Raw genomic sequence first — 11,301 nt, 5'->3', positions numbered from 1 at the left:
GCAGATAGGAGACAATATTAAGGAAGAAGGATCAACTTTTACCATCCTAAAACTCAGGAGAAGATATTAAACATTCTGTTCAACTTGAATTAGGCAGAGAGGAGGTCACACTGATAACGTAATCACGTGCACCTGGCAATAGAGGCGACTGACATCTTTGTTGGGAGATACGCGCACAAAAATTATTTCCTCCGGCCGGGGCATCTGGCTAAACAGTGGTCAATACCCTTTCCTGTGTAATGTAGGTCTCAGGCAGAAAGGCTTTTGAAAAACAGAAATCAAGGAACCTCCATCAAGCGGCAAAAATCGGGTCTGAAGGAGGCGACGAGGGTGGAGCTTTTTTTTTTTTTTTTTTTTTTTTGAGTATTGTTTTACAAACCCCGAAATCCTCGGTCCTAGGAATTGAAACTTAGCCCTTGAACAAGGTTGGTACTGCTTATTCGCACTAGGTTGGCTTTCTTCTAATTAGCTCAAGAGACAGCGACGTTACTACCCGCTTTCCAAGTAGAGCTCCTGGGGTCCGGTGATATTTGCACATCACACCTGGGCCTTTCGGATACAAATCCGGCTCCTTAAGGAGCCGTGTGAAGAAGCCAGCACAATCAATAAGGAAAAAATCCTCCCAGCTATAAATCAGCCACGTGGAGCTGCGGCAACGGCCGCCGCGACTTCCTGGTTTCCTTCCCGCCCGCCCCGCGGCAGGGGCCGGGGGGCCGGCGTTACGGCCCCAAAGGACAATAAAAGTTGGGGACCCGGGCAGCTTTAAGGGCTGAGCGGTGGGGCCGAGGCTGAGGACAAACCTGGGGAGAGTGTAAGTTAGTCGCATGGTAGCAGGACCTGGAAGGGTCGGGTGGGCAGCGGCGAGGAAGGGGCTGCGGACCGGCCGGGGGCCGCCCAGCGAGGGCGTGGGGGCGGGAGCGGCCGGGGGAGGGAGGGGAGAGCGGGGGTGGGGCGGCCCGGCAGGCGAGGGGAGTTCCGGATCGGAGGCGGGGAGGGCGGCCGCCGGGCGGCGGGGGCGGGAGGAGGAGGCGGCGAGCGCGGAGGGGGAAGGAGGGAGGGGAGAGCGGTGGCGGCGGCTGCGCCCGGCTGTGCGCCTCTCGCCGCCGGAGGAAGATGAGGCTGAAGATTGGGCTCCTCTTACGCAGTCTGCTGGTGGTGGGCAGCTTCCTGGTGCTGGTGGTCCTCTGGTCCTCCCTATCCCCGCGGCCGGACGAGCCGAGCCCGCTGAGCAGGATGAGGGTGAGTGACCCGCCCGCCCCCTCCGGCGGCGGCGACCTGCAACTTGTTTTGTTCGCGCGTCTGGCGGGAGCGGGGTCGGCGGGTCGGGCGCGGGCTCCGCAGGTGGCGCGGCGGGCGGGTGGGGGCCCCGAACCCAGCGTCCGGTCCCAGCCCCCACCGCACCTCTCCGCCCCGCGCTGCGGCGGGGGCTCGGCGGCCGCCCTCCGCACCTGGAACGCGGGCTGGAGAAGAGAAGGGCCGGGCCAGGACCGCCGCGGCGGCGGCTGGGGACGCGGGGCTGGTCCGGGCTGCGGCCTGTGGCGCGCGCATGCCTGACGGAGGCGAGGGGCCGTGGCCGCCGCCACCGCCGGTGCGGACCAGGCCCTTGGGTCCGGCAGCCCCCGTGCGTCCGGGGCGCCCCCCTCCGCCGGGTCTCCGGCGCCCCCGGCTGCCCGCCCGGGTGGGAACGCGCGGCCCCGCCCCCGGCTCCGCGGAGAGCGCCGCCCCCTCGGCTTCGGCGCCAAGACAGGCGTTGCGCGCGGCCGAGGCCTCGCCCAGGACCGGCTTCCCTCCTCCTACCGCTCCCCACCTCCCCTTCCCGGCGGCCGCCCTCGTCCGCCTGCGGACCCCCGCCCCGGAGCCCCGTCCACTGGCCGCCCCGTCGGGCCGGAGCCCGCCTCTCCTTTCCTCTCCTCTCCCCTGCCCCGGTTGCGGCCGGGCCGCGGGGCCGCCAAACTAACTTGTGCGGTCGCCGCCCGCGCCGAGGGCTCCTCCGGACGCGCTGTCCGCCGCCCGACTCTCCCGGTTGGTGGGGCTCCGTTGGCGCCCCGGGACGTGGGTGACCGGACCCCGGGCTGCGGCCCCGCTGACCCGGCCGCGCCCCCTGCCCGACCTGCCCGCCGTTATGGCCGCGCCCCTCCTTCCCCTGGGACGCGGGAGCCGGGGCCTCGGGGGCTGGGGAGCTGTGCCGCTTCCAGCGCCTTGTGCAAACAGCGTATGCATTGCATCCGAGGGGTCGCCTTTATTAACTTTCCTTTTGGTAAGTTAGCGTCTGGAAGTAGAGGGAGAAGGCGTCCTTTCAACACTAAGAATCATAGAAAGAGATTTCTTTATCTGCTCCTGCCCCTGTGATGGGGGAAGGTTTACTCTTGAGATTTACTCTGAAGTTTTAGTGTGTATTTGAAGACATAACGGCACTGGAATCTCTTTATAACGTCTGAGGTGGATTCCTCTCTAAGTCATCTAAGTTAATGGTAATAAAAAGTACCCAGTTTTCCTTTTGAATGTGTTCGTGGTTTTAAGTCCCTCAGCTCTCACGGAGTGATGGTGACCTCTTTATGATTTTGCTTCAAAATGACTTATTGAGAAAGGACGACTGAATATTGCAGTTGTTTGAAAGCATTTGTGATCAAATGGCCTTTTACCGAGAGCTAATAAAGACGTAAAGATGCCATTTCCTGGGGGAAGAAATTGAGGAGTGACAGAACTAGCCTTTTTCAGAATGTGCTGCAGTTCAGATAGCAAGTCTTCTAAAGGGTTGATGGAGCGTCAGCCCCAATGCCTGTTTCCTCTGAAATATTATATTAGTGCTGGTACAAGTACTGAGCCACGAGCTCATTTCATAGCTGTAGGAGGTGGTTATAACTTGATTTTTGGTCCAGCTTATTGGATAAAGTTTGTCGGTGGGTCCAGGGTAATTTCAGTCATTTGCCAAAGACTGAAGCTAGCTTTTTAAGACTTTCAAACAATTAATATTAAGAAGAATGCTTTATGTATGTGGAGAGCCAAAACTTTTTATTAAGTTTGCGGGTAAATATTAACTAAGCAAGTTAAGGTATAGCTTATAAATCATAAGAGCATAAATAAGGGACTGTTGCCTCCCTTTAATAAAAGCTAACCTAAATGTTTCTGAAGTAAGCAGTAGAAGGACATCTCCTTTCGGGAAAATTCTGACTCTGATTATGATTACACACACTCCACCCACTGTGAAACACCTGCCTCTCCTTAACACTAATCCATGTATAGGGCTTTTTTGGATTCTGATAAATGGCCTGAGATAGTCTAGGACAATCCCATTTACCAAATACAGGTTATGCTTCTACTCTAGCAAGCTGGTCCTGGTGGGTCCACCCTGTGCAGCCTTTTGCCTCATACTTTCAGTGTTCCAGGCACAAAAGTCTGCTGTGGCCTGGTGCTTTTTTTCCCCTGGACTACTTCCTCCTTTAGATCTGCCCAGCAAAATGCGTCACCTGTGGTCAAGACAAGAGGAACATATTTCTTTTCGCTTTCCCGTCTCCGGGCCTCTTGCTGTTTCTCTGATGTGAATGATGTGAAAAGTGATCTTACCGTTTGTACTCCGTTGGATACGATTTGATTTATTCAACAAACATTTTTGAGTACCTCCCATGTCCTGGTGCTAGTTGTTAAGGAAGTACTCCTTGCTCCTAAACTCATGGATCTTGTAGGCTAGTGGGTCAAAAATCACATTAATCAAGATTTCACAAATCTGTAAATAAAAGTTGTGCTACCACATGCTATGAAAAAAAAACCCACAGGGGGTAAGAAAATGGAGGAACTTGGTCATAAAAGCTTTACCTGAAGAAATGAAGAGTCATTGTTGATCTGGGTATGGGAGGGGGACTCCCCTGAGAGGGAGAAGTATGTGCAAAGGTCCTGAGGTAGGAGGTAGCATGGTGAGCTGAGGAAGTGGAGGAAGGGCAGCGTAATTAGAAGATGGAGGTCAAGGGTTCAGAGAGACCATGCCAGGAATCAGGTCTTTAGAGAAGCCATTAACTCCAAGGATGGAGCTCTTCGGAGGATTTTTAAATAGGGGAGAGGTGGGCTGAGATTTGTGCCTTGAGAAGAACACTCTAGCTGAATTGGTTAGAGCAGGAGCAGATAGGAATACTGTTGGAGGTTATGATAGCCCGGGTGGAACGTGATGTTGATGGCATTGGCAGGGTGATGGTGGAAGGAGAGAAAAGTCAGTTGATTCAAGAGCTGTTAAACGAAGATGCAGAGGCACCAGGACTAGGTGTCTGCATGGGGAGTGAAGGAGAAGGAAGGTGTCCGGAGGCACCCGATAGGCGGTAGAAGGATGACAGATTGTTTATTACATGGAAGGTTCTGAAGACAAAGTCCATACATTCTGATGTTATGTTTTATGGTTATAATGGGAAGGCTTATCATCTTAGGCTTTGTCCTCTGAATATTTTAAGGTCAGCATTTATTAAAACCATCTGTTTAGCACTTGCAAAGCGTAGACAGTTCCTTTAATTAATAAATTATAGTATCTCCCAGACCATTTCTCCCGGGTTTCGGCGCTGAGTGTTTTAACGTTGAATCATTAGCCTCTGAAAATAAAGGTCTGGAATGGAGATGCTGAAAGACCTTCAGTGGCTCTTTAATAGCAAATTCAGTCCTCGTGAGAAGCTGCATGTAAACCGGCAGCTCTCTGTATGTGCAAATGTTACTTGACTCAAGCTATTAATGCCACTTAGGCTCAGAGCATCCATAGTAGGACTAATTCAAGAGCCATTGCTAGATGGAGAGGTTTTATGTGACAAGCTAAGACCAGTGGGAAGGAGCATTGCTTAATGAGGCTGTGACTGAATTGATCACCCAGTCAGTCAGGTTCTACCTTAACAAAGCCTTTTATCTCAGCGATGATCCGCTGCAACCGGAAAAGCTCTGCCCTTGACCATGAGATTTCTGTTTCAAACGGAAGCTTGTTTATTAGGGATGGAGCTATCACTTAGAAGAAATGTAGTGTCTTAAGAGGTCACTGTTGTTTCAGTTCCGCAAGTGAAATCCCTGAGATTAGTTTTCATTCCATTTTGCTGTCCTCCCCCACCCTTGCAGTTAAAAACTCCCTTATTACCAAGTCTAAGAAATGTGGGCTCCATACGCCTCCTGAAATTAATGCTGAGTTTTGCATACACGTGCGTTCTCCTGGGTGGCTGAGAATCAGAAGCTTTCACGTTTCTTAAAGGTACCTGCGAAGCACTGTGTCCCTTGGGAGGCGGAATGCCTGTTTCCTGCCCGTGGAATTTCTCCCTCATCTTCCATGGTGCTGAAGCACTCATTACACCCTGGAAATGCAAACGTTCCTAGGAATTGCTGTCTCTGTCGATTCTGTGCAAGTGTTTCCCGTCCAGTGTTGGAAGGTCAGACATCGATCCTGTAACTACCACCCCCCTTTCCCCACTGAGAATACAAGACGGTCTCAAGGAAAAGTCCCTGTTCTGAAGGGACCATATCCTAGTTGAAAAAAAGGATGCAGCACCGACATGGCCCGGGCTCCTTCCTCATCCTTACTCTGGTAGCTGGGTAAGGAAACCTCGCTGTCACAGGATGTTTCCTTAGCGGGTGGGGAAGGCTTAGAGTAGCCATTCGGGAGTGCACGATTATTAGTAAGGAAAGAATGGAAACTGTCGAGCTGTTGAATCTGGGTAACTTTTGTGATGGGGCCGGCTTCATGGAATGGGAGATAAGTAAGGTATGGGCTTCGATTTGTTAATAGTGAATTGGGGGCAGGGAGAAAGAAGGGAATGCATCGTGAATGAACATCACAATTCTGAGCTTGGGCCATTTGTCAACGGAATATTTGTAACTTCTAACTTGATTTGTTAAAAAAAGGTTGGTCAGGAAGATTTGAACGGCTGTTGGACATTGGAACATGGTTGTGACTGTTCAGCTCCAACCTCGACGGTTGCCTTTGTTCGTATTTTAGATTCTCATTTTCATCCCTGAAGAATGAATGTACAATCTGACAGAAGGAGAAAAGCAGTGAAATCAAGAATTTAGAATTACTTCTAGAGTAGAACGGACACAGCCTGAGGCTCTGAAAAGAATGATCTTATGGTTGGAGTTTGTGTGGCGGAAGAGGGAAGGATGAGAAGGTAGAATATGTGTTAACAATGCGGACAGAATTCTGTGAGAATTGGGAGATGTATTTGTACTGTAAACATGGCAGTCTGTTCACTCAACAGACATTTCGAATAGTGGAGTGTTTACTAAGCACCATCCATGGCTCTAGGCGTTGCAGAGGCTATGCAGTAGAGGAAGTAGAAAGCTTTGGCGTAAGGAAGATGCTACTCAGGTCATGACCTACCAACCACACAGAAGGTGTCGGTCCATAAGAACAGTCACTGTCTTTCATTCAGGAATCAGGCCTTTTTACCACACCTCCCAGCCTCCAGCCTTCCACCTGCTCTAAACAGTGAATCGAGGAAACTGGAGGTACCGGGCTGGCGCCGGGGATGCAGGGGTGTCGAGGACCTAGGCTCTGTCTCCTCTCGCACGTGAGGGTGTCACCGCCACCCAGAGGTTCCTCCCCAGCTGCAGGAGGTGGATGCTTGGAAGCCAGAGCCCGGCGTTCGGCTCCCCCTGGAGTGTCGGTGGGGTTCCAGCAGGGTTCCAGATGGTAGGAATATGGTGAGACCAGAGGGGAGGCCGGTTTTACTGGTGACACGTGGTGGAACTGGAGGTTGGAAAAGTAAGTTGGGGCCCTGTTTTGAAGGTATTGAATGGCAGGCTGAGGAACTGGGTTGGGGTTTTACTGATTCAGCAGTAAGAGCAGCTTTTTGGAAGCGTTTGAAATGGAGTTAGGGAGTGGTGACGTTCGACTGCTGATTCCCTGATTCAGAGATTTCACACACCTGTTGTCTATGAAGCACCATCTACTGCTGTAGACATTGGAGGTACTATAAAGTAGTGAAGAACGCTGTGATAACAGATAACATCTGTGAGTCCTTTGTGCCAGGTCAGCATTCTGCCGTGTGTGGTGTTAATGGTAGCAATAACCCTCTCATGCAGTCTGATGTAATCCTCACCGAGTTACGGAGCCTTGAACCCTGCCCAAGGTCGTTTACACAGTCAGTCTCAGGTGTCCTGACTTCTGCCGTGCCCTCTGACCTCCCGCAGATTTTAACAACACAGATGAGCTCGTGTGGACACCGTTGAAGGGGCCCGCAGAGACGCTGGCGAGGTCATTTCACACAGAGAGAAGCATGTGGGGCGGTGCAGGATGAGTGGAGGGGAGGGGGCCCGGGACCCCGCGGGGAAGGTGATGGCTGAGCTGGGTCCCGGGTGTAGCTCTCAGGGAAGAGCCTTGCCGGCTGGCCGAGGGGATAAGCAGGGCTGCCCTGAGGGTGGAGGAGGCCGGGATGCATGAGAGGTAGAAAGAGGGCCGACGTGGTGGTGGTGGTGGTGGGGGGGGGGGGAGCTGGGTGCGTCTGGAGGGAGGGCTGGCAGGTGTAGGCAGGGCAGGCTCTGGGTTGGGTGGGTGATAAATTACGTGGTCATCGCACCAGGCATTGTCCTGGATAAACAACACGAGCAATTACCCTTTTGCCAGACGCACGATTAACAGTCGCAGGGGCTGAGAGGAGGGTCGCGCTAGCTACCGGGTCCCCAGGTCGCAGAGAGGGCGGCGCGGCGTCCGGCCACGGGGTGGGGAGCAGTCAGAGCGGCCCCCGGGAGGGCAGGTCGCAGGGTGAGCGCGGGGACAGGGCCCGGGTGCGCGGAGGCAGGAAGGATGGCGGCAGACCCCGGGGAGTGGCGGCTAGAAGAGCGGGTCGGGCCCCGGAGGGGTGGAAGAGGGCTCGGCGAGAGAGAGACCGACCGAGTCCGAGCCCCGCAACACTGAATACTGTGGGTGGTTGAGGCCGGCTCCGAGGAGGCATCTGGGAGCAGCGCCCAGGCCAGACTTCCGTGAGGAGAGGGATGTCCCTGTAGCTCGTGCTGAGCCTAAACCAGGAGGGGGGCCAAGCAAATGAATATGTGGGGGGAGAGAGGGGCTGACGGTAGAATTGCCGGTGTGGCTGGTGGGAGGAGGAGCTGTGCTGGCTGCAATGGGCAGGGAGGGCGCTGAGGCCTCAGAAGGAACAGAACCGTCTGAAGCGGCAGTTCCCAACCTTGAGCCGGAATCAGAGTCGCCCAGAGAGTGTCTTAAAACCCGGGTCATCTGGCCTCCTGCCCGCACTTTCTGATTCAGGAGGTCTGGAGTGGGGCAGAGAATTTGCGCTGCTAACTGTTCCCAGGTGATGCCGCCGCTGGTCCAGGGACCAGACTTTGCGAAGCGCTGGTCTCGAGCACGAGTAGAGTCGGGGTCCGTAAGACAGGACATTTGTGCGGTTGGGGCAGAAAGTGCTTACAGGAGTGGAGGTGTCTGCTGGGTAGATGGAGCCCAGAACGGGCCCCAGAGCTGGATGCAAAGGGTGAGCTCCTGGGCAGGAGCCCAGCTCCTGTCTGGGGCCTGGGTACTGGAGTGGTAGCTTAGGGTGTGGACGGAGGAGGAAAGCGTGGGCATGAAAGAGGAACGGGGGAAATGCCGGGAGCAGGAAAGGTGAAGGAGGGCTCAGGCAGAAGTCAGACGGCTTGGGGAGTCTTGCCCGACCACCAGCAATTCCAAGTGCTGCAGCATTTGAGCAAAGAACCGACAGAAGGAAGGATGTAGCCAGTGGCCGTGGAAGCGGGAACGCCTGCCGCTGCGCCACCCCTGGCACCTCCAGGGTAGAGGAGGGCCTGCAGCGCACCTCGGTAAATGCGATGCCCAGGAACCTTGGCTCAGGTCAAAAGAGAAGTTCAAGTGGTGAACACTCATCTTCCCTAGGGGAAAACTACAGATCGAGAAGGGGTTTTATCAGAGAGCCGTGAGTACCGAAGAGGACTTCCCACATTTGGGGTTATCTCTGTTCTGCCTGAATTAGGCCTCTCACCCCCACCCCGTGCGTGTACAGACACACATGTGTCCATATGTTTTAAGCTGAACCACAGTCGTGTAATTTTGATAATGTAGACTATATATACACATTGTATTAAAATATGATAATACGTATTAGGCATTTGGGGCATTCTTTTAGTCTGAAATCCAGTTAACTTGGAAAGCTGTGATTAGAGCAACATTTTAATATATGAAGTTGGGAAAGGAATTTTATCCTGAGACTATTAGGCAACTTTCAGTTTGTAATAATACATTAATTTGGCTGATGTGTAACTAAAGGAAGAAACAGTAGCAAAACTGTAGGCTCAGCATTTCAGTGATGTTAGTTTTTTGAAATGAGGCCTACGTTTTAATTCTGGTTCAGTGCTGTGATCCCAAAAGCACCCCTGAGACAGGTTGAACTGCACTTACCCAGGGCTTCGGTGTTTTTCTGGAGAGGGGAGGAGTAACTTGCAGTTGCTTCATTTGGTAAGAATCCTGACTATTTCAAAATGAGAAGTGTTCTCATTTTTGCTCCATCGTAAATTCCCTTCTGGGCTCCCTGGCCTTGCCTTCGTAGTGTTTTAAAGTGTGGCTCCCGAGAAGCGTTTAAACATGCCAGTAGGGATGCCTGATCCAGCGCACAGAGTGTAAGGGCGGCTGCACTGAAACTTGAGGAAAACCTTAACTTTGCATTATCTAATTAGGACCGTAGAATTGCTGTAGAACAGCCTGGTTTCCGAAGTTTAGAAGGTACAGTTAGCTGCAGTCTTATGTCAATACCAACGAGCCCGCTAAGAGGCTTCCATGCCAAGCAGTTGGAATATGTTATTATTACCAAGGATGTTTCAGACTGGGTGAGTTAAAATTAAATCACATACTACGGGGAGCAGTTCTGTATGAGAACAGACTAGCAGAGATGAGCTCATCTCTTTGTTCCCACCTTCAATCTTGTACTGAGTTCCTGGGTTTAAGAAGACATCGGGGGCTTCCCTGGTGGTGCAGTGGTTGAGAATCCGCCTGCCGATGCAGGAGACACGGGTTCATGCCCTGGTCCGGGAAGATCCCACATGCCGCGGAGCAACTAAGCCCGTGAGCCATGGCCGCTAGGCCTGCGCGTCCGGAGCCTGTGCTCCGCAACGGGAGAGGCCACAACAGTGAGAGGCCCGCGTACCGCAAAAAAAAAAAAAAAAAAAAAAAAAAAAAAGACATCGGGCCTCAGGAGGGGTGCCGCTGTCCTCAGTAGTAAACGACATGCCCATTGATTATCCGGCTGACACATAATTTTAGCATCTGTAGTGCTTAGCTTTATAAACTATTGTATAAGGTGCTCTAGGATTGAGGTATTCGCTGGTAATGTGTACACCTTATAAAAAGAGCTGGTACTTAAAGAGTAAGTGTGTCTTAAAGAAACATTAAGTGAGAAATTGCCAAAGCTTGTTTGTCACTCTTAAGAGGTGGTGGGTGTGGCAGCATTTTTATTTATGAGATTGTCTGTAATTACCCTTTGACTGTTGATTTTCCCTTTTGGTAAAAATACCAGAAGAAGAAGAAAGCCCCGTGAGAAGGTGCTCTGGTGAGCGTGAGCAAGGCTTGCAAGTAGCTTCACAGGGGTGTGAATGTCTGACTCTCGCAGCTGGAACCCTTCCTTTCGAACCAGCCCAGCTCCTGAGTCTAGCTACTGAAGTGAAACAGTAGACTCAGGTTCTTATTGCAGGATAAGAGACACTTCTGAACAGTTGTACAGAATTTGAAGAATGACACTTGTTGAGGAGTGAAATTGTAACATGAACGCAATGTCTTTATGCTTCTGTGGGAACTTTTTTGATAAATTCTTTAGAAAGGCTAAACAGGAAAAAAAAAATAGAATAAGTTACAATAGTATGTTAACAAAGTCCCTGGTCATGCTCTCTGAATGTGCTCTAGAGGTTCTTTATTTGTCAGCATTTACTATAGTACTTCAAATAATTTTATTCTGCTGAATTTAAAGTGAATATTTCATATACATATTATTAACATCTCTTATTGGAGAAATAGTTCCCTTGTAACCCCAGCAGAAACCAAAGTGATCCATGTACTTAAGTGAGTCATGTGGGCCTCATTTTGCCAGAATATATCAAAGATACCTGGATAAAGATGTCCAGAAACAGAAAATCAGAAGGGATATTCCACTGCTCCTTAGATTTATGGTTCATTAGGCACTTGTATAAACGTTTCAAAAATGACTTAGGAAAGAGGGGTTAAGTCAATTAAGATATTTTTGTTTGCTTGATTGTTTAATACTGCTAAGAAAAATATGTTTGTGATGGGAAATATTTGCCTAGAAAAATTTATCCTGAAATATACTGGACTGGAGTTGTTGGTCAGTAATGGCCCGT

The 11,301-nt window shown here is 51.5% G+C and overlaps 1 protein-coding gene across 4 annotated transcripts in view; it reads left to right on the top strand.

Annotated features, from left to right (window-relative positions):
• Window positions 1–646: 646 nt before the first annotated feature.
• Window positions 647–11,301, top strand: part of GALNT7 (polypeptide N-acetylgalactosaminyltransferase 7) — a 118,117-nt gene continuing 107,462 nt past the window's right edge. For 2 of the 4 annotated variants that reach the window (XM_067040056.1, XM_067040057.1), the window contains exon 1: window positions 647–811. Coding sequence is in view for 2 of the 4 variants with exons in the window: in XM_059071074.2 (XP_058927057.1) it covers window positions 1,114–1,239 (126 nt within the window). In the remaining 2 variants the exon portion in view is untranslated. Of the gene's footprint in view, window positions 812–1,026; window positions 1,240–11,301 lie in introns of those variants that run through there. The other 2 variants (XM_059071074.2, XM_059071075.2) reach the window with 2 other exon arrangements.

Source organism: Kogia breviceps, chromosome 8, assembly GCF_026419965.1.
Source record: "Kogia breviceps isolate mKogBre1 chromosome 8, mKogBre1 haplotype 1, whole genome shotgun sequence".
NCBI classification, from domain to species: domain Eukaryota; kingdom Metazoa; phylum Chordata; class Mammalia; order Artiodactyla; family Physeteridae; genus Kogia; species Kogia breviceps.
The sequence above is the reverse complement of the archived record's forward strand: the minus strand, read 5'-3'. Positions and strand labels throughout refer to the sequence as shown.